This window comes from Gouania willdenowi, chromosome 6, assembly GCF_900634775.1.
Source record: "Gouania willdenowi chromosome 6, fGouWil2.1, whole genome shotgun sequence".
Lineage (NCBI taxonomy): Eukaryota > Metazoa > Chordata > Actinopteri > Blenniiformes > Gobiesocidae > Gouania > Gouania willdenowi.
In genome coordinates this window covers 2,764,655-2,782,599 of record NC_041049.1, presented here as the reverse complement: position 1 = coordinate 2,782,599, position 17,945 = coordinate 2,764,655, and the positions used below count along the sequence as shown (strand labels likewise).

General features: G+C 39.1%; 3 protein-coding genes across 8 annotated transcripts in view; all 3 read left to right on the top strand.

Annotated features, from left to right (window-relative positions):
• The window catches only part of syt1a (synaptotagmin Ia), a 212,984-nt gene extending 202,136 nt beyond the window's left edge, over nt 1-10,848 (top strand). For all 5 annotated transcript variants that reach the window (XM_028450077.1, XM_028450076.1, XM_028450075.1 and 2 more), the window contains 2 exons: nt 1,696-1,829; nt 6,105-10,848. In XM_028450077.1, the coding sequence (XP_028305878.1) occupies nt 1,696-1,829; nt 6,105-6,311 (341 nt within the window). In that variant the 3' untranslated portion in view covers nt 6,312-10,848. The remainder of the gene's footprint in view (nt 1-1,695; nt 1,830-6,104) is intronic.
• Nucleotides 9,017-17,945, top strand: part of cyb5r3 (cytochrome b5 reductase 3) — an 18,125-nt gene continuing 9,196 nt past the window's right edge. The window contains exons 1-2 of one of the 2 annotated variants that reach the window (XM_028450079.1): nt 9,017-9,231; nt 17,800-17,863. In XM_028450079.1, the coding sequence (XP_028305880.1) occupies nt 9,041-9,231; nt 17,800-17,863 (255 nt within the window). In that variant the 5' untranslated portion in view covers nt 9,017-9,040. Of the gene's footprint in view, nt 9,232-17,496; nt 17,637-17,737; nt 17,864-17,945 lie in introns of those variants that run through there. The other variant, XM_028450078.1, reaches the window with a different exon arrangement.
• The window catches only part of LOC114464542 (tripartite motif-containing protein 16-like), a 25,905-nt gene continuing 20,839 nt past the window's right edge, over nt 12,880-17,945 (top strand). The window contains exons 1-2 of the mRNA XM_028448819.1: nt 12,880-13,243; nt 13,633-13,964. Of these exons, the coding sequence (XP_028304620.1) occupies nt 12,971-13,243; nt 13,633-13,929 (570 nt within the window). The 5' untranslated portion in view covers nt 12,880-12,970 and the 3' untranslated portion in view covers nt 13,930-13,964. The remainder of the gene's footprint in view (nt 13,244-13,632; nt 13,965-17,945) is intronic.

Below are 17,945 nucleotides of genomic sequence, written 5' to 3'. Positions count from 1 at the left end.
TGAGCCTTTGAAGGAACTCATGTATGTATGGAGTTATATTTGTGCCACAGTTCTGAACCAACAACTCTTATTGCTGCCAGTTGTTTTATGCAACCAATATGGAAAATAAGTGAAATATCAAAGGAGTTTTTGTTCTGGTTTTGTGTGCATCATTTCCTGCATTCTTTCCTTCCTGCCTTTTCTGCAACCACTGCATTGATTTTAATTACTTGTAAAATACATTCAAAACTCCAATAAGTCACAAAACAGAAGAAACACAGACACACACACACACACACACACACACAAAAAGACTCTAAAAAGGTTCCCAGTGGAAGAAAAACATCTTGACTTTTCCATATCCATCATCTGAACAGAATGCTGCACAGACTGTCAAAATAAAAGCTTTATTAAGAGGATTATCCTTTGGTCTGTTTGTGGTGATCAGCTGCGTCTCTTTTTGGCTTTGATTACAATCTGGAGGAGTGGTTTGACGTCACGCCCCTCCTGATTGGCTGAGTGGGTGAGGAGGACTCTTAAAGATCTCAACGAGCTCCTCCAGTGGAGAAGGTTAAATGAGCAATGGAGACGCAAAGTACGCCAACGGCCATGTTTTCTAAGCTCCGCCCATCACCTGAGTGTAATGATGTCATCAGAGCGAGCACGGACGCGCACCTTTAATGTGACCAGGAAGGATTCGACTGTAGTGATTATTTAACTGATGACTGTAAATACACAACACACAAAATACAGTAAAAATACACATATTGACTATAAAGACAATAAACAAGAACAACTGAAAAAATTACTCAAAATAAACTAAACAACATAAAAAAATGCACAAAATGACCCCAAATACACAAAGCAACAAAATAAAAGAAAGTGACTCTCAACAAACAGAACAACAAAAAAACACAAAATGACAAAACAACAATGAAAATACAGAAAATGAATCCAAAAAATACACAGAATGACACCAAAAAAAGTCACAAAATAACTCAAAATATATGTACATGTACCCCTAGGGGTACTTGAACGCCTCTCATGAGGTACACATAAACATTTGTCAGTTTATTTTTTACATTATAGATTTATTTTTTTTCATTCACACAGACTTTTTTATCTCCATCCATCAATAATAATTTGTGGCACAACTCTTTAAATACTTCAAAAGGTGAGGTTCAAATTCTAAAACGGGCAAAACATCAGAAATAAATGAATAAAAAGGCCTAAATTAAACGTTAACGTTGTACGAGACACAGGGAAGAGTTTAGACGACCCTGCAGACACAAATATATAAAATGAGCTCGGGGGTACTTGTGATAAGAAATAAAGGCTAAGGGGTACACAGGGCAATAAAGTTTGGGAAACACTGATTTAGAGCAACCAATAGCAGCACAAGTTGTCATTTTAACTGAAAAAGTTACTAAATGATCTAAAAATCAGGCTGAATGTTTCACTCCAATAGAAAACAATGGGATGTTTACAGGAAGTGGGGCCATGTGACATCATCAATCACATGATTTCAAGATGGAGGAACACAGGTTCTACAACTGTAAAGTAGAGACATTTTTAAAAGGAAATTAAATAATTATGGTGCATAATATTGTGTTTTGTTAGACATAGATCTACTAATAAGTACATTTAGAAGGTTTTAGGCCCGGATCCCTTTTAAAGCCTTCAGGTTAACACACTTTTCTATGTTTTCTCTTCCAGATCCGTACGCCAAGATCCACCTGATGCAGAACGGCAAGAGGCTGAAGAAGAAGAAGACGACAATCAAGAAGAACACCCTCAACCCTTACTACAACGAGTCCTTTAGCTTTGAAGTCCCGTTCGAACAGATCCAGGTAGGTCGAGGCGTCGCAGCCATCGCATCGTGTTTCACCAGCACAGATTGCTTCATATCCCCAAACCAGCAATGAGCAACCAGTTGCTTGAAAGCCAATTGATAAGTGGGAGCTCTTTTTGCTCACAATCAGTTTAGCCACTGTAATCAAATGCACTTCACTTCAAATCAGCCTCGCTTTTGCAATTTGACAAGCCAATCTGTGCGAGAAAGCAATTCCCTGCTCTCCAGAAGCTAATTCAGCTGCACAACAATCACTGTGATGGACTCACAGGTGAACGCATTCAACGAGTGAGCATTAAAGCCGATGCGTGCTCGTTGTGCAGAGAAAGGCCTTTAAAAAGATGCGTGAACTGTGCCAAAAAAACAAAACAAACAACTACAAACCAGTTTATCTCCTCCGGCAACGCACTAATTAAGTCTGATTAATGAAGCCTGTCACGGCTCACCAATCACAGGTTTGGTAGCATCGCTTTTAATTTAGGATCATACGAAATCCAGCTGCTTCGCATTTCTTATCGCGCCGATGCTTCAATAACTGATGGACTAATAAATCTGGTCATTATTGTCTGTAATGGACACTTTAGAGCATTAAAAACACTTAGAAACAGTCGACAGTAGCTGTAGGACTAAATAAACGCCTTAAACCTTTGGTCCAGTTTTTAAAGCCTTTAATTGCCCACGGACTCCCACTTCACCGAGTGTTTTTAGCTCGTTTGTCCGTGTGTACTACAAATAAAGGTTTACAGAAGACCCTGAGCTGTGAGCACCAAGCAGAAAATGAACAGTATTTATCTGATGATGGTGACCTGACATTTAAAACAGAGAATAAGAAATAATTTCATTGTAAGCATGTATATAAATGTATTATTATTAATAATAGTATTTTTGTAGATGCTGCTTGGTTGAAAGGAAGCAAAGCTTTCCATCTCTGCTACATTTGTCTGAAGTTAGCGAGTCTTTCTAATTGTAGGAGACAAACGTAGCCATGCTAATACTGTTGAAAAAGAACATTTCTAAATGTGGACTGTATCCACTGTTACATTGGTTTTACAAATGTGGCTTAAAACCTTTTAAATTGATTCATTATTAGATTTATATCTAACAAAACACATTATTATACACCATATTTGTTGTATTAACCTTTAGAAATGGCACTAGTTTACAGTTTCAGAGTTAAGTTATCATTTTGACTAAAAAGCTGTTAAATGATCTAAAAATCAGGCTGAATGTTTCACTCCAATAGAAAACAATAGGATGTTTACAGGCAGTGGGGCCGTGTGACATCATCAATCACATGATTTCAAGATGGAGGAACACAGGCTCTAAAACTGTAAAGTAGTCCCATAGCAAAATAATGTGTTTCGATAAACATATATCTGCTAATAAGTGGTTCTCAAAATGTTGGCTCCAGTCCCCCTTTCTCTTATTTCTAAATCTAAGTCCCGCCTTTGTCCGACTACAACATTAATAGCACATACTATAAATCATAATGATGGAATGAATGAGCGATAACACACATTATAAATATTATTATATAGAATTATATTAAAAACAATCATTTTGTAAATAAATTGAAAGAAACCATATTTAATGCAGAGGTTCACAACCTTTTTTGGATCGTGACCCCATTTTAATATCAAGAATTTCTGGCGACCCCAAATATATTTTTTTTCTAGAATCAGTTTTTGATCATGTCTGAATTCAGATACTTATACAGTATATGTTTTTTTTGTTTTTACTGTATTTTAGTTAAACTAGATTTATATTAAAAAAAAAAAAATGTAAAAAATTCTAAAATCTATTTGAATTTTTTAGAAATTTCAGGTGACCGGGGCGGTGTGTAGCTCAGTGGGTTGAGCGCCCGCCCCATGTACGGAGGCTGTTCGATTCCCGGCCTGGGACCCTTTCCTGCGTGTCATTCCCTGCTCTCCCTTACCCCCTTCCTGTCAAGCAACTGTCATATAAAGGCCACTAGAGCCAAAAAAATCCTTTAAAAAAAAAAAAAAAAAAAAAAGAAATTTCAGGTGACCCCACATGGGGTCCCAACCCCAAGGTTGAAAAACACTGATTTTGTGGTTCCCGAATACATTTATTTCTATAGTTTATATCATTTTCGCTCAACTCACGCCTGGGGTGGGACCAAGACTGAAATTTTATTCGTTAATTAAAGTACCCCTGTAGTGTCGTTACGTACCCCTAGGAGTACACGTACCCCCATTCAAGAAACACTGTTACATTTAGAGGATTTCAAATTTGTAAAAATAGTGGAGGATCCCTTTAAGAGTGTCACGATGACATGATTTGGATTTAATTGAACATTTAATTCAACATTGGTCTTATTTGTTATTGTTTGTTTTATTTTTTGTATTTAGTTGAAAAGATTATAAGTAAGTATGTACTGTAAGTAAGTCCATGTACTGTATGTACATTTTTTTATTTGTTTTTGGGCCTTTTCCCCCTCAAAACACTATAAACTTGAAATTATTTTCTTTTCTTTATCAGTTTTGGCCGTGACTCTTGGTCAGATGTTACCACATCGCCCCCCAATGGTTAAATATCATAACTGCAACTACATGTGACATCTGACTAACGGACAGTTGTAATGACTCGAGAGGCGACTGTGAATAATCTAACACGCTCTGGAATGACCAGAGAAGGTCAAGAATGTTCGTTAGCGTTAGCATCATGCTCTGCATTACTGCAGCGATTTAGCATTAATGAGCAACACATTCCCATCATCCAACACATGCATCCATACAGCGTCATACATTATGATGAGGCTTTATTAACTCTTCTGAACGTGTTTGTCTTAAAGATTCATGCATTCTTTACTGAGCGCTGGGTTTGATAAATGGAATAATTACAGGCAGTGTGTATTATATAATGATGATGAGGAGTCGTTCTCCCTCTGCACAGAGTAAAATCAGCTACTTTCAGAGAGAAAATCAAAGCGCGGAGCTTTAAAAGATGAACCCCAGAGAGCATGTGTGTTATCAAATCCTGTGCTATTCATTAAAATGTGGCACAGACGAAAGAAAAAAGTCAGGAGGCGATCACCAACACTACAAGGAAGCTGGAGAAAAGCAACAAACCTTTTCATGTGTTGCCTGCACTCCCTTCTTACGTGTTTATCTGGGAACGCCAGCATGTTTCCTACATGTAGGCAGGTTTTTCTGCATTTTTGTAATAACACCACTTTCTCCAACTGTGAACATGAGCCACGTTTCCCATCATTCCGACGTAATGATGGGAAACTAAAACTTTTTACACAAGCGTTTTTCAACCTCAGTGTTGGGACCCCACGTGGGGTCGCCTGGAATTAAAATGGGGTCACCCGAAATGTCTAGTAATTGGTAGAAAGAAAGAATGAAAAGAAAGAAAAAACTGAGGTAAAAACAGATTCAAATTCTATTTTTAAATTTTTTTGGAATCATTATTTTTTAACTACACATCACACACAATAAATATCAAATAACTTTATCATATTCATTGTCAAATATAAATCTACTTTAAATAAAATGCGTTATAAAAATATCTGTGGTGGATCACTTGTCACTTTGTGCACTAATCCTGGCTACTCTGTATTTGTAACACACTTCAATAAACATCTTCAAAAACTAATTCTAGAGAGAAAAAAAGTCTCTGGGGTCGCTGAACATTTGTGATATCAAAATGGGGTCACGACCCGAAAATGGTTTGGATCCTCTGGTTTACACGTTTCCCTTCAGTCAAACAGATTAGGGTAATTTGGTTAGTGTTTGTAGGGTTTCAACTTTCAAACAGACTTTTTCAATTATATTCGCTTTTACGCTGATGACACCTCCATTTTTGTTAATGTCTCCCCACTTTTACAAAATTGCTAATTAAATTATGAAAACCTGATGGTTTTAATGACAAGAACATATGTAACATCAGTAATACAGATCAAGGTATTTTGGTTAATTAACATTTATTTGCTTTTATGCAGATGACACCCAATTTCTTATTAAATGTCTCTCTAACTGTTCTAGTTGTGTGATGTGTTTTGAATCCATGATATTATGCAGAAATGATCAAACGTTAAATTTTAACCTTGTGACTGCATTAATGCAGAGAAAACGCTTTCCATCACTTATTCACCTAATGTCACATGTTGACCCATTATAGTCACCATGGCTCAATGTAAGTGTGAATGAGCTGATATTGTCAAGTGTGTCATTTCAGGCACGTAATGATTATTCGCCTTTATGCTGACGACACCTAACTGTTTTCTAATGTCTCCCCAATTCTGCAGAAAGTGCAAATTGTTATAACTGTTCTGGACTATGACAAGATCGGCAAAAACGATGCCATCGGCAAGGTTTTTGTGGGCCTGAACAGCTCGGGAACAGAGCTTCGCCATTGGTCCGACATGCTGGCCAACCCCAGGAGACCCATCGCTCAGTGGCACGTGCTGAAGCCCGAAGAGGAAGTGGACGCTCAGCTCTCCACCAAGAAATAGACGGGGCCTTTTCAGTCCCTGTCTTGTAGTACTCTTTAGCCAGTATGTGTAAATACCTCAGTGATAAATGGGTCCATTCATGTAATCCCCCTTTACAACATTATTCCTAATTTCTCATTGGTTGTTCACATCTTGTCTCTTCTATCCGGTTCTTGCTTTTTGTTCTGTTCCTTTCTGGCTCAGCAGTTTTCAAAATCCATCTTCCAACCCGCGACCGTCCCGACCAAATACCCCTCCTTCTTTTAAGCAATATGATCTGTATAGATAGCGCATGACTGAAAGAGTTTATTGTACCACAGTTGTATATATACGTATGCAGACGAAATGATTTCTAGTTTCTGTGTTTGTATGTTACCCGTTTCCTAATCTGTGTATATCTTGATGTTTTTAATAAGATGTTCTATTTTAAATTATGTAAATGCAGATATAGAGGAAAGCCAATAATATATATCCCAGGATTTAAAAATTCTATCTTATTACCTATTATTAGAGATCCGACCTGCTAACGTTGGATATATCCGCTTTGTAAAGGACAATGTTTGTTTTTAAGTTTGGCAAAGGATCTTCAACGTAAATATATTCAGACAGAAACTGGAAAAACAAAAATAAACAAGACAAGGCCATTAACTGCTATGGTTGTGTGGGACAAATTATGCTGCTGGAAATTATACAAGCACATGATTTCTTACGACTTTTTCTACTTGTGCCTCAGTCGGAGGTTCCTTTGTGTTTAGCTTGATGCACACTGTTTTTAGACCCAACAGTCACTGCGACGTCGGTTCAGTTATCCCATGTTTGGCTGTTTCTACTAAACACAGCAGGTCTTTTACACTTAACCTCCAAAAAGACAAAAAACCAAGCACCCTTAGAAATGGACCCGTCGTGAGAAAAAAAGCACCAAGCTGTAGCCGTTGTGTCCTTAACCTGGTTTAACTCGGTAATTACTTTGCGCAGCCTTGTCTTCTGTAAAGGTTTGACACATTTGGGAATCAAGTGGTCATTTTTCAACACCTTAATTATTCATTTGTGTGACTTATTTTTACAATCTTTACTCAAGGCTGGGACCGCGGAGATGTGCCGACACTAGGGGGAGCTTTTCTGATGCCACCCCCTTGCCTTCAATCACAGGAGAGAGAGGTGATGTTTGAGTGGCCGTATTGACGGAGGTGAAACGAGCTTCTTAACACTGCCATTTCCAGGAAGGGGGCTTCCCTTCACGCACACTCCCACTTGTTAGTGGTTGTAGCTTTGGTTTATCGGGAACAATGTCTTTGGCTGCAGTGGTGCCCTGAATCGCAGTCTTTGCTTTGCGTTGCCTTCTCACAGTGACAATAGAGCAAGCCATGTTTTACTGCCAGTTTGACCTTTTCTGTGGCTGCTGTTTTGCACTGGATGTCTTTGAGCTAGCTTAAGAAAACCGTGTTTTTATTTGGACGATTGTCGGGCTGCCGCAGTCAAAAGTTTGTTGACTGGGCAATCAACTTTGAGCCACAACGCTTGGAGCGCGATGTAACCGTAAAAGTTAATGGTCTGCGTAGGATCTTCTTAGTCCATCACGTCCTTTACTACGGGTCCGATTTGGAAGATAAACACGTTTGAATCCATGAAAACCATCAAGTCTCCTTTCGCTGAGGAACCTCTTGCATATACTCGACGCTAACTTCAGGAGGACTTTCTAAATGTTTTCAATGTTATTGTGTAGTTGATAGCACTATTATGAAAAGCTACTTGTCATTCCATAGGCGTCTTTGACGACTGCTTTGTGTATCACTGTGACTGCCGTGTGTGCTTAGAGGTGTAGACTTTATCAGTAGGTAGCCAAATCCAGTTCGTTCCGTAGTGATGTCGTAGCGTTTAACGCCATTTTCCCTTCAGAGAGTGAGAGCGAGTGCGCATGGTGTTGCCCGGCAGCCGGAGAAGAAACCAACAAACGGCGGGTACGCCTCACACAGTTTTTTGTTGAGCACTGTGCAATACTTGTCTGTTCATCCCATAGTGTCTCCGTGGTTAGTCTAGGAAAGAAGATGTAAACCCTTCAGATGATGAATCCAGAGAGATGTTTCACGCCTTCGGGTACAGCACACAAAGATTCTGACACGGATATTTTTGAAAGCTGTAAACTACGTCCTGAACTGCCAACAATGATACTTGGGTGGAACTTGTTTTATTCTTACAAAATGTGGAACTATGTGCCTTTGAATAAAATCAGTTCAAATGGCACATGATGACATTCCAAAGTTTGCGTGGTTGTTTCTTTGTTTACATCCAAAAAATTTTGCAAATTTCGCAAAAAGACTACCAGCTTTCCATCGCTCACATAATTTTTTTTTAAGATACATTCATGGTTCTTAACTGTTGCAAAGTCTGACAGAGATACGGTAACATTTTACTGTTGAACATCAGACCAAAGCTGAAAGTTGCACGATTCGTACAACTGCACATCCTTCTACGAATGTTCACCTCCCGCGTACGTTAACGAATCAGACAAATGACGCTAACTCCTTCTTGATGTGTCTTTGCAGTTGCACACATGTCAACCTGTGTTCACCTGTACTCTGAAAAAAAACAAAAACTGCTACATATTGCTTATATCTAAGAATATATACTAGCAACAAGTTTTTTTTCCTAATTATCGCTCTGAAGACGGTATTAAGTGGTAGAATAATGCAGAAGGCCACATGGTTGTATTTGATACGTTCCGTCTGTAACTTTGTCAATATTTTTACACAATGAAAACGTCTCATTTCTACCTTGATTGTACGATTCCTACTGATGATAGATTTGATGCGGAAACGCACAAACGATTGTGGACGCGGATTTCAACTATGTCATCATTTGAAGATATTTTGTCCAAAACTGTTGGTGAAATAATCACTATAAAGGGTGTTTGTGTAGGGAACTTTATCAAAAGATCCTCAAGGTTCAGTCGGGTAACGTTGGTCATGAGTCTTTGTGGAGCAAGAGCAGTAATTTTCCTCCTGGAAATCACTATAATATCCTCTTCATCAATGTCACAGCTGCTCCATTGGTTTGATTTTAAGAAGAAAGACTGTTCAGAAAAGTACTTTCAAGGTGTTTGATGAATGAATGCCAGTTATTGTTTATTGAGGGTAAAAATGCAGTACTTTTTAAAGCTATGATAGTTGTAGTAGTAACTGCTTGTACTGATTAGACAAAGCATAAATTATCACTAAATAAATAGGGCTAAAGGTTGACAGATGTGCAGCTTTTGGGAACCAGATGTTGCTTTGCTTGGTCAACATTGACCTCCTGACCAGGGTTATATCACCACCTGCTGGACTGATGAGTTGAAATCAGTGCTTTTTGACGGTGAGGGGAAAACTCAGCTTTCAAAAATATCCGGACACGTGCGGGCGAGACGGTGACGGGTCAGAGCTCCGTTTGGGGATCCCTTCCTTTTTCTTTCCCCGCTGGTTCGTTTCTTGTTGTTGCACACGGTTCCAGCATCAGAAGTTTCAGGGAGTCTTCATCGAAAAACAAACTCTGCTTGGAAACCTTCCCTTGCAACCCACTGTGTAAATACGATATACATATAGATGATAATTAGTGAGAGTTGAACCATTTCAGCTGCAAATCTTTGTCACAAACCTGCTTGAATTTATTCCTTTTTGGTAAATTTCTGTTGCTTTGTTAAACCTTTTTTTAATATATTTGAGATACAAACTGAATGTACAGTGTCGACTGTGTTGGTGTGGATTTCTTTGACAGTGAGATTAGACTTGCTTTACACTTTGTTGTGAAAAAAAAAAAAAGTGATTTTAATATTTTCCAGTTCTTTGAAGCCTTTTTCATTTCTCTAGTATTTTTGCTTCTCCGATCCCTTCCCGGGGACTGACGGATCATTTCACTTGGATCCATGAACTTCAGAACAGCTTCAGATTTATCAAAAGGGATTTTAGTCAAACAAGGTAGAATCTGTGGAGTAAATACTGTATATCAAGAGAATCCAAGCGTGGGAAACCTATCAGGGAACTCTGTAATGGGAGGCGTTGCGGTAACCATTGTATTGCGCAGCGCGTCGGGAAATAAAAGCCATTTTTTGTCAACGTAACGCTCCTCTCATTATGTTCTCCCACCAAAGTCTGCATGAATAATCAAAACCCTTGAATCCCAACTGAAGATCCTCACTGAGCTCTCTGTGCGACGACAAAAACAAAGTCCCGATTCTCCCCGGCGACGCAAAGCCACCGACCCGAGCTGCGTGCGAGCACTAGAATCTGATGCTGTAGAAAGATCCTAGTTGCCTTTGTGTGTATCAACTGCCTGCTTGAGTATTTTGTGCGTGGACAAAAAAAGTTATCTCTGTAATCTCGTAGAACTGTTTGGGGTGTTTTTTCCTGCCATTGCCGGCGAGCTGCCGACGGTTCTATTTGGCGTGTATACCTTCATTTTCGATGAGGTGTTTTACAGTTTGGTTTCACTTTGTGTAGTGATTCACTCTGTGGAGTTTCTGACTGTTGTTATATAAATTCATATACACAAATGATCAATAAAAATGTTTTATTTCCTGTTGATACAGACGACTCCTATGTCATAATTTCATCACTTAAAGGGACGGTATTATGAAAAATTCACTTTATTATGTTTTTTCTACAGTAATATACATTCCTTTAGCCTCATTCAGAAGGTCAGAGTTAAAGGAGTTCTGTTTCTTCCCTCCCTTGTTATCCCACATTTTGCAAAAAGTCAGCTCCAAACAACCAGTTTGATTTTTCTCGCCTAATGACTCATAAGGGGGAAACTCCTCCTCCTGACAATACTGGCTCCTCCTACCCTACATAGACAGAGCATCATTTTACACAAACATCGTTAGTGTATAGATGAGACAACCTTGACAACTGACATGGGAAGCCAATGATGATAAGCAATTTGTTTTCGATTTCAGGCTAGCACAATTTCTGTAGCCATGAGTCCAGGTCTCCAACAGTAAATCCAATAAGGTGGCGTTAACTTGCAGAGCATATAATTTCTCCAAGTTGGTTCCAATTCCGTGTAAACATTCTTTTGAGTTTGTTTGTCTGCCCGTTCGGTTTTTGGATAGGGAGAGAGGCTCGTATTAGATTCACAAGACAAGACAAAACAAGCAGCAGCAAGGGCAGATAAGGGAGGGAGAGGGAGCAGAGAATGTGGCCGCCTTTGTCGAGTGCAAGAAGAAGGTGATGATCTGATGTGTTTGTGACCAAATGTGACGCAGCGGTTGCACAAAACAATGGACTATCGTCTTAAATGGACTATTCCTGTGGTCAGAAGAGGTGAGGATAAGAAAGTGACGTAGCAGCACCTGTGAGTGTTTGAAACAGCTGACACTTTACTTCCCGGCCGCACGAGCGATCACAATCAGTTTCACTTTTAGCAGCCGTTATACCGCCTCGTATTGCCTTTGACATGGTCTGACGGATTTGTGACCCAATGCGATGCAGCGGTTAGACAAAACTAATGACTATCATCTTAAATTCACAATTTCTGTGGTCAGAAGAGATAAGGAGAAGAAGAAAGTGGCTGTTAATGATGTACAGCTGCTCTTCTGATTAACACACACTGAAGCAGCGTTTGTCAGATGTCACCAGTGACGTGCCGTGAGCACTAGGGTTGGGTAGGCACCAATGTCAACGCCAATGACAATTCCATATGTTTCTGCTGGCAAGTGTTAATCTAACAAAATCAACATTGTAAAACATAACTATAGAAATAAACAATTATTTAATATAGCCTCCATACTCTCCCAACAAGATATATCTCATGACTCGGCAGCGCATTCGTTGTTTGTGTTGGAAACACAGAAAATGGTGAAAATGTCAACAACAACAACTCAGAACAGCCTCAGTGAGGAGCATCCACAAAGTCAATCCTTCCTTTTGTTCCATTCACTGTAGAAAATACCAACAATTCTCTGACCTTACCTTTGCTGAAGGTCTGGTAACTCAGGTGTTGGTCTCCATCTTTTAAAAACTTCTAAAGTTTCTCTATCGTCTCTAGAGCTGTCATCCTGCCTGTAGTGTTATCCCGCCCACTAGCTAGAGAACGTAGCAGGCCACGCTCTATCAATTCACTAATGCACTGTGAACGTGCGTACAGCATTTAGCATACCGCGACTACGTCCAAAGGCAGCGTAGAGAGCTGCCTTTTTACGTAAATGGTTTTCAAGACTCCGATTAGCTTTTGTCACGCGAAATATTAATATATCAATATTTTCAACTCTTGCAGATGTGCGGATAGGAACACTGACCTGTTTATCTGTTTATTGTTGCGTTTATAACACTTCCATTTAACTGCTTTCTCACGAGATTATATAAATATTGTGAGAATTGCTCTGTCTCGTGACGTCACAGTCGTTCAACCGGAGTGCACCGCCACGCACTCAAAACGCAACTGTCTGTTATACAGAGAAAAGACAGTCAGTAAAAATTCATTTATTTTGAATATTGACGGATAATATGCTGAGCGAAGCTGCACGGAACAGAAGTCATCTTCCTCATCTTTTCTCCTGTTTACACAAGAACCTCATTTATTTATGGGTCTTCAGCCTGAGACCTGTTACACACACACACTCCTCCATCATCCACAGAGGTCCTGGAAGCTGCTTTGAGGAGGTGACAGCAGCTGTGTCAGAGCTCAGAGAACATCTCCACAAAGTCCTGATGGAGGACTGGACCAAAGTCTGTCACAATGTGGAGAGAGTGGATGATCTACCATCAGAGCCGAGGACCAGAGCTGAATTTTTAGAGTATTCACAGGAAATCACTCTGGATCCAAACACAGCTCATAGAAAACTCAGATTATCAGAAGGAAACAGAAAAGTAACATTAATGGAAGAAGATCAGCTTCATCCTGATCATCCAGACAGGTTCACTGAATGGGTTCAGGTCCTGAGCAGAGAGAGTCTGACTGGTCGTTGTTATTGGGAGGTGGAGGTGGGAGGGGGAGGAGTTAATGTATCAGTTGCATACAATCAATCAATCAATCTTTATTTGTATAGCGCCAAATCATAACCAATGGTATCTCAAGGCACTTTACAGTAGAGCAGTCTTAGGGACGGACTCTTCGTTTTGTGGATACACACATATGCATATATACGTATATACACATACATATGTATCCCACACCCAACATGAATTTATCATGGCGGCAAGGAAAACCTTCTGTTAAGCAGCAGGAACCTTGTGTGGATCCCATTCCTATGATGAACAGCCATCCACGTTATGCTGTGTTGGGTGTGTGCAGAGGAAAGGGTGGAGACAGAGTTGTTGAGACTCTGTAACTCCACACTGAGGATCCCACGGACCTGCAAGACAAAAGCCAGAAGGAGTACAGGAGCAAACACAAGAGTATCAGCAGAGCAGGGAGAGGGAATGAATGTGGAATTGGATTAAATAACAAATCATGGATGTTATTCTGTTCTCCAAACAGTTACACATTTATTCACAACAACATAAAGTCTCCAGTCCCAGGTCCTCAGTCCTCCAGAATAGGAGTGTACGTGGATCACACAGCAGGTATTCTGTCCTTCTACAGCGTCTCTGAAACAATGACTCTCCTCCACAGAGTCAACACCACCTTCACTGAACCTCTACACGCTGGAGTTAGTTTATTGGTTTAGAGATAGTGCTGAAGTCTGTAAACTGAAATGATTTTGTCTCTCTCTCTGTGTGTGTGTGTGTGTGTGTGTGTGTGTGTGTGTGTGTGTGTGTGTGTGTGTGTGTGTGTGTGTGTGTGTGTGTGAAACCTGTTGTTGTGCTTCTTGATGTCATTCTGTAAATCTGTTCAATTCTCATCAAATCTGTTTTTTAAGTGTCACCTGTAAAAATGTTTCCTATCTATTCATAAGCTTAGTTTTTTTGTCCCAAACAATCAAACTATGATCAATAAATGAAGGAAAACACTTGTTGTTGTCACAGTTTCACCTAAACATACCTGAGAAAAGTCCGTCCCAAAGAAAGTATTTCAATGATCAAAGGCAGATATTCATGTTCCTCCTGAAGACAAAGAGACAGACTTTAAAAGCATGAACGATATGTGAGCCAAACATTTTAGACATCGTTACAGGTTTTTAATAAGATGTAAACTCTAAGAAATCATTGAAAATAGAGCAAACACAATCATCTTTGACTGTGTTTGAATACTTTGAGAAGCCCTTTGATGATTTAACCTCTGATTATTGTAATTTATCTCAGTCTTGTTACAGTTTTATGTTTCTGATGTTCTGTAAATCTTTGTTTTGTTGTATTTTGGCCTAGTTTTGAAATTCCTCGACACTTGTCTTTGATTTCCTGCCACGCTGTAGTCTGTCATATTGTTCAATGTGACTAAATGCTTGTGTGATGTAATGGATGTGAAAGCGTTACTTTACATTGACAGAAGCTGGAGGTATTTCATCAAACCCAGCTCAGGGTTTTAGACAAGTTCAACCTGAGAGTCTGGCCCAGTTAAACCACAATCTAACTGGAACTGTTAGATTTATTATTATTGTAACCTATTCTCTTCCAATCATCTTTTTCAATATTAATCTTTAAATATTTGACTTCTGATTTAACTTTTATACAGGAGCAGTTCACATTCGTTGACATTAAAAGACAATCCTGATACATCAGAAAAAGAACTAATCAATGTAAGTGCACCATCTACCATAGGTTTGTCCTCGAGAAAAATTACAGTGTCTGCTGCAAATTGGCGTATATTCAATTCTTTCTAGAAAAATCTGAATACTTTGTAAATTTGGATTATTGTTGATTAAGAAATTGTTGTATTCCTTTGGACATCTTCAAGCTGGGACTGGGAGTCGCATCATCTCCCACAGAAACCATACTACTGATGTCTTTATAAAATATTTTTATTATATTACAAGATTTCTCATCAAATCCCCAAATGTTTCTGTAATAAAGCAGTGTTTGAATGCTTTATAAAAACCAATGAACAACAACAATAATAACCCCTCAGTTTCAATGAAATGATTATAATCAAATATCTAAAATCAGTCTAGTGTGAAAATGTAAATTCCTTCCCTCAATAAAAGCAGACTGACGTTCACTTATTACATTTGATAAACCACTGTTGAGGTGATTGGCGTAAACATTAGCAAGTCATTTATAATATATGCATAAGCGGGGATTTGGGTAATGAGACCATGCTTCATAGTGGGAGAAATAATAATAATAGAGCTTCAAATAAAATGTGAATCACGGTCAGGTTGGTTGGAGTTTCTAAATTGGCCGTGAGAGTGAATGTGAGTGGTTGTGTATTGTGCTGCAATGGACTGGCGCCCTGTCCAGGGTGTACCCCTACCCAGCGTCCAACGAGGGCTGGAGATAGGCACCAGCAGACCCCCACAACCCTGAAAAAAGAAACAAGCAGATTAGAAAATGTATTCATGGATGAAGATAGAAGAAGATATACAATTCAACAGTTAATACTTTCAAAATCAATGTAAATGATGCAACGTTAAGTGACTGTTCGCTCTTCAAGCGACGCGACTCATGCGATTCCAGCGACTCAATCGCACAGTTGCTGAAAGTCGGTCAATGTTGAAAATTTGGAACTTTTCACATGACTTTGAGTGACTGGGGCGCAACTCAGGTGCGCACAGCTGATCAGCTCCCCAACCCAGCACCTACCGCCCTACGGTAAAAGGAGAGGATGGTGTGGATAACTAATGACAATAGTCGCTGAAGTTGCGTCCGGTGTGAACACATCTATCAGATGTTTAAGGCTGGTGACTTGCCTCTGGCCATTTGAAGAATATATATATTCAACTCTTCATTTAGTAATTTATCCTCTACAATATCCTTAAATTAAAAAAAAAAGGATTTACAGTTTGTTTCAGTTTAATTACAACATTACAAATTAGTATACAATTCTTGCACTGCCCTAGTAATTTGGTTTCCATCTTCTTAAAGAACTCCATCAATCGTCAATTTGGAAATTCTCTTTTTCGACTGTTTGTGTTTCTCGAGATTAAAAAAAAAAGGAAGAATTATTTCCCCTCCTTGATCCACCATAAACACACTGATTAAACCCATTCAATGCAGTCTTTGATCACTTGATCACAACTTTTGCCACATCAGGTAATAATGTGCTGAACAATCTCCTTTTGTTTGGAGCTCATTTGTTTCCAGGCATTATTTCCTGTTCTGATGGGCTCCTTGACTCTACTTAAACCACTCCCATTTGCTTAAAGCAGGAGAATCAAATAACGTAACCATATTAATCATATGTTTATCTTCAGTGGGAAATTTTAAATTGAGCAACAGCTTGCTTTTAAATTTCAAAATCACATGAGAAGAAAAATGGCAATTATTAAAGGTAAAGATCAGATTCATTGAACATGAGATATAGAGATTCCATCTTCAGAAATATTGTTAAAGCAGTTATGTGAGATTAACCAGGAGTTGAGCCTTGAACATTGTCTATTATTATTATTATTATTATTATTATTATTATTATTATTATTATTATTATCATCAACAGAGTGATGGTGCCCTCTAGTGGAGAAACTGGTCGTGAAGCACTTTCCAAAGGCCAATGTTTACCAGAGGTTAAAGTAATAGATCACAAGTACTCACGTTGCTGTAATTGAGTTGTTTTTATGGGTACTTGAAGTATTCTGAGTATATTTCTAAATCAGTAATTTTACTTGTACTTCAGTAAATTTTAAAATAAGTCATTTGTTACATTTCTATACCCAAGCGTTACTGAGTAAATTGTTAATTTTTGTGATTATTATTTGTATTTACGTTTCATGGTCATGGACATTGAACATAATCCATATGTTCTATATACAGTATGTTCATATATGAAATCCCAGCAACTTTCTCTGGTTCATGTTGTGGTTTCTACCTATTTCTACCTTATTTATGTTAAATAAATTATATTCCAATTGTGGTAGATTGTGTCTCTTCCTTTATTAAGTTTAAATGTGAGATGTTTACTGTATGCAAGGTAATAAACCTGTATTTATAATGTACACTGTCCCTGTTAAATAAACCCATTAATAAAATAAACAAATACATGTTTGGCTTTGTAAAATATTGAAATGCTTTCTAGACAATATATTTTGCACGTGCTTGATTTGAGACTAATTAACTTGTATTCTAGATGTCTATGGTCTCGTGGTCCTGACTCCTGACCGATAGGTGGCGGTAAAGCACGTGTAGCTGTTTCGTAACTCTACAAATAAACCAAAGAAGAAGAAAAGTCTCTCCTATGCTCCGCCCATTCTCTGTTAACCTGACAGTTTCCAGCTCCGGACGGTTGTTGGTTTGATTCCCTGTGTGTCTGCACGGACTGACCATGCTCTCCTACATAATTGGCGTAAGTAAACCCATCGACGAGCCACTTCCGGTCCATACTGGTGTGTTTTTCCCCCGTCCCTGGGAGCTAATGCTAATGCTAACTAGCTGACTCCCTCGCAGCTGATCCGCGGCGGCTTTGACAGCATCATCAACCTGATCTTCAGGCTGCTGTTCTCCAAGAGGAGGCCCGCCATCACCTTAGAGGACCCCAGCATCAAGTACGCCCTCAGGCTGCTGGACAAGGAGGTAACGCCCGGTGTCATGGCTGTCCGTGAACGCAGCAGCTGCGTTTACGTCACTCTACGGATCGGAATGTTGGCAGCTTAAA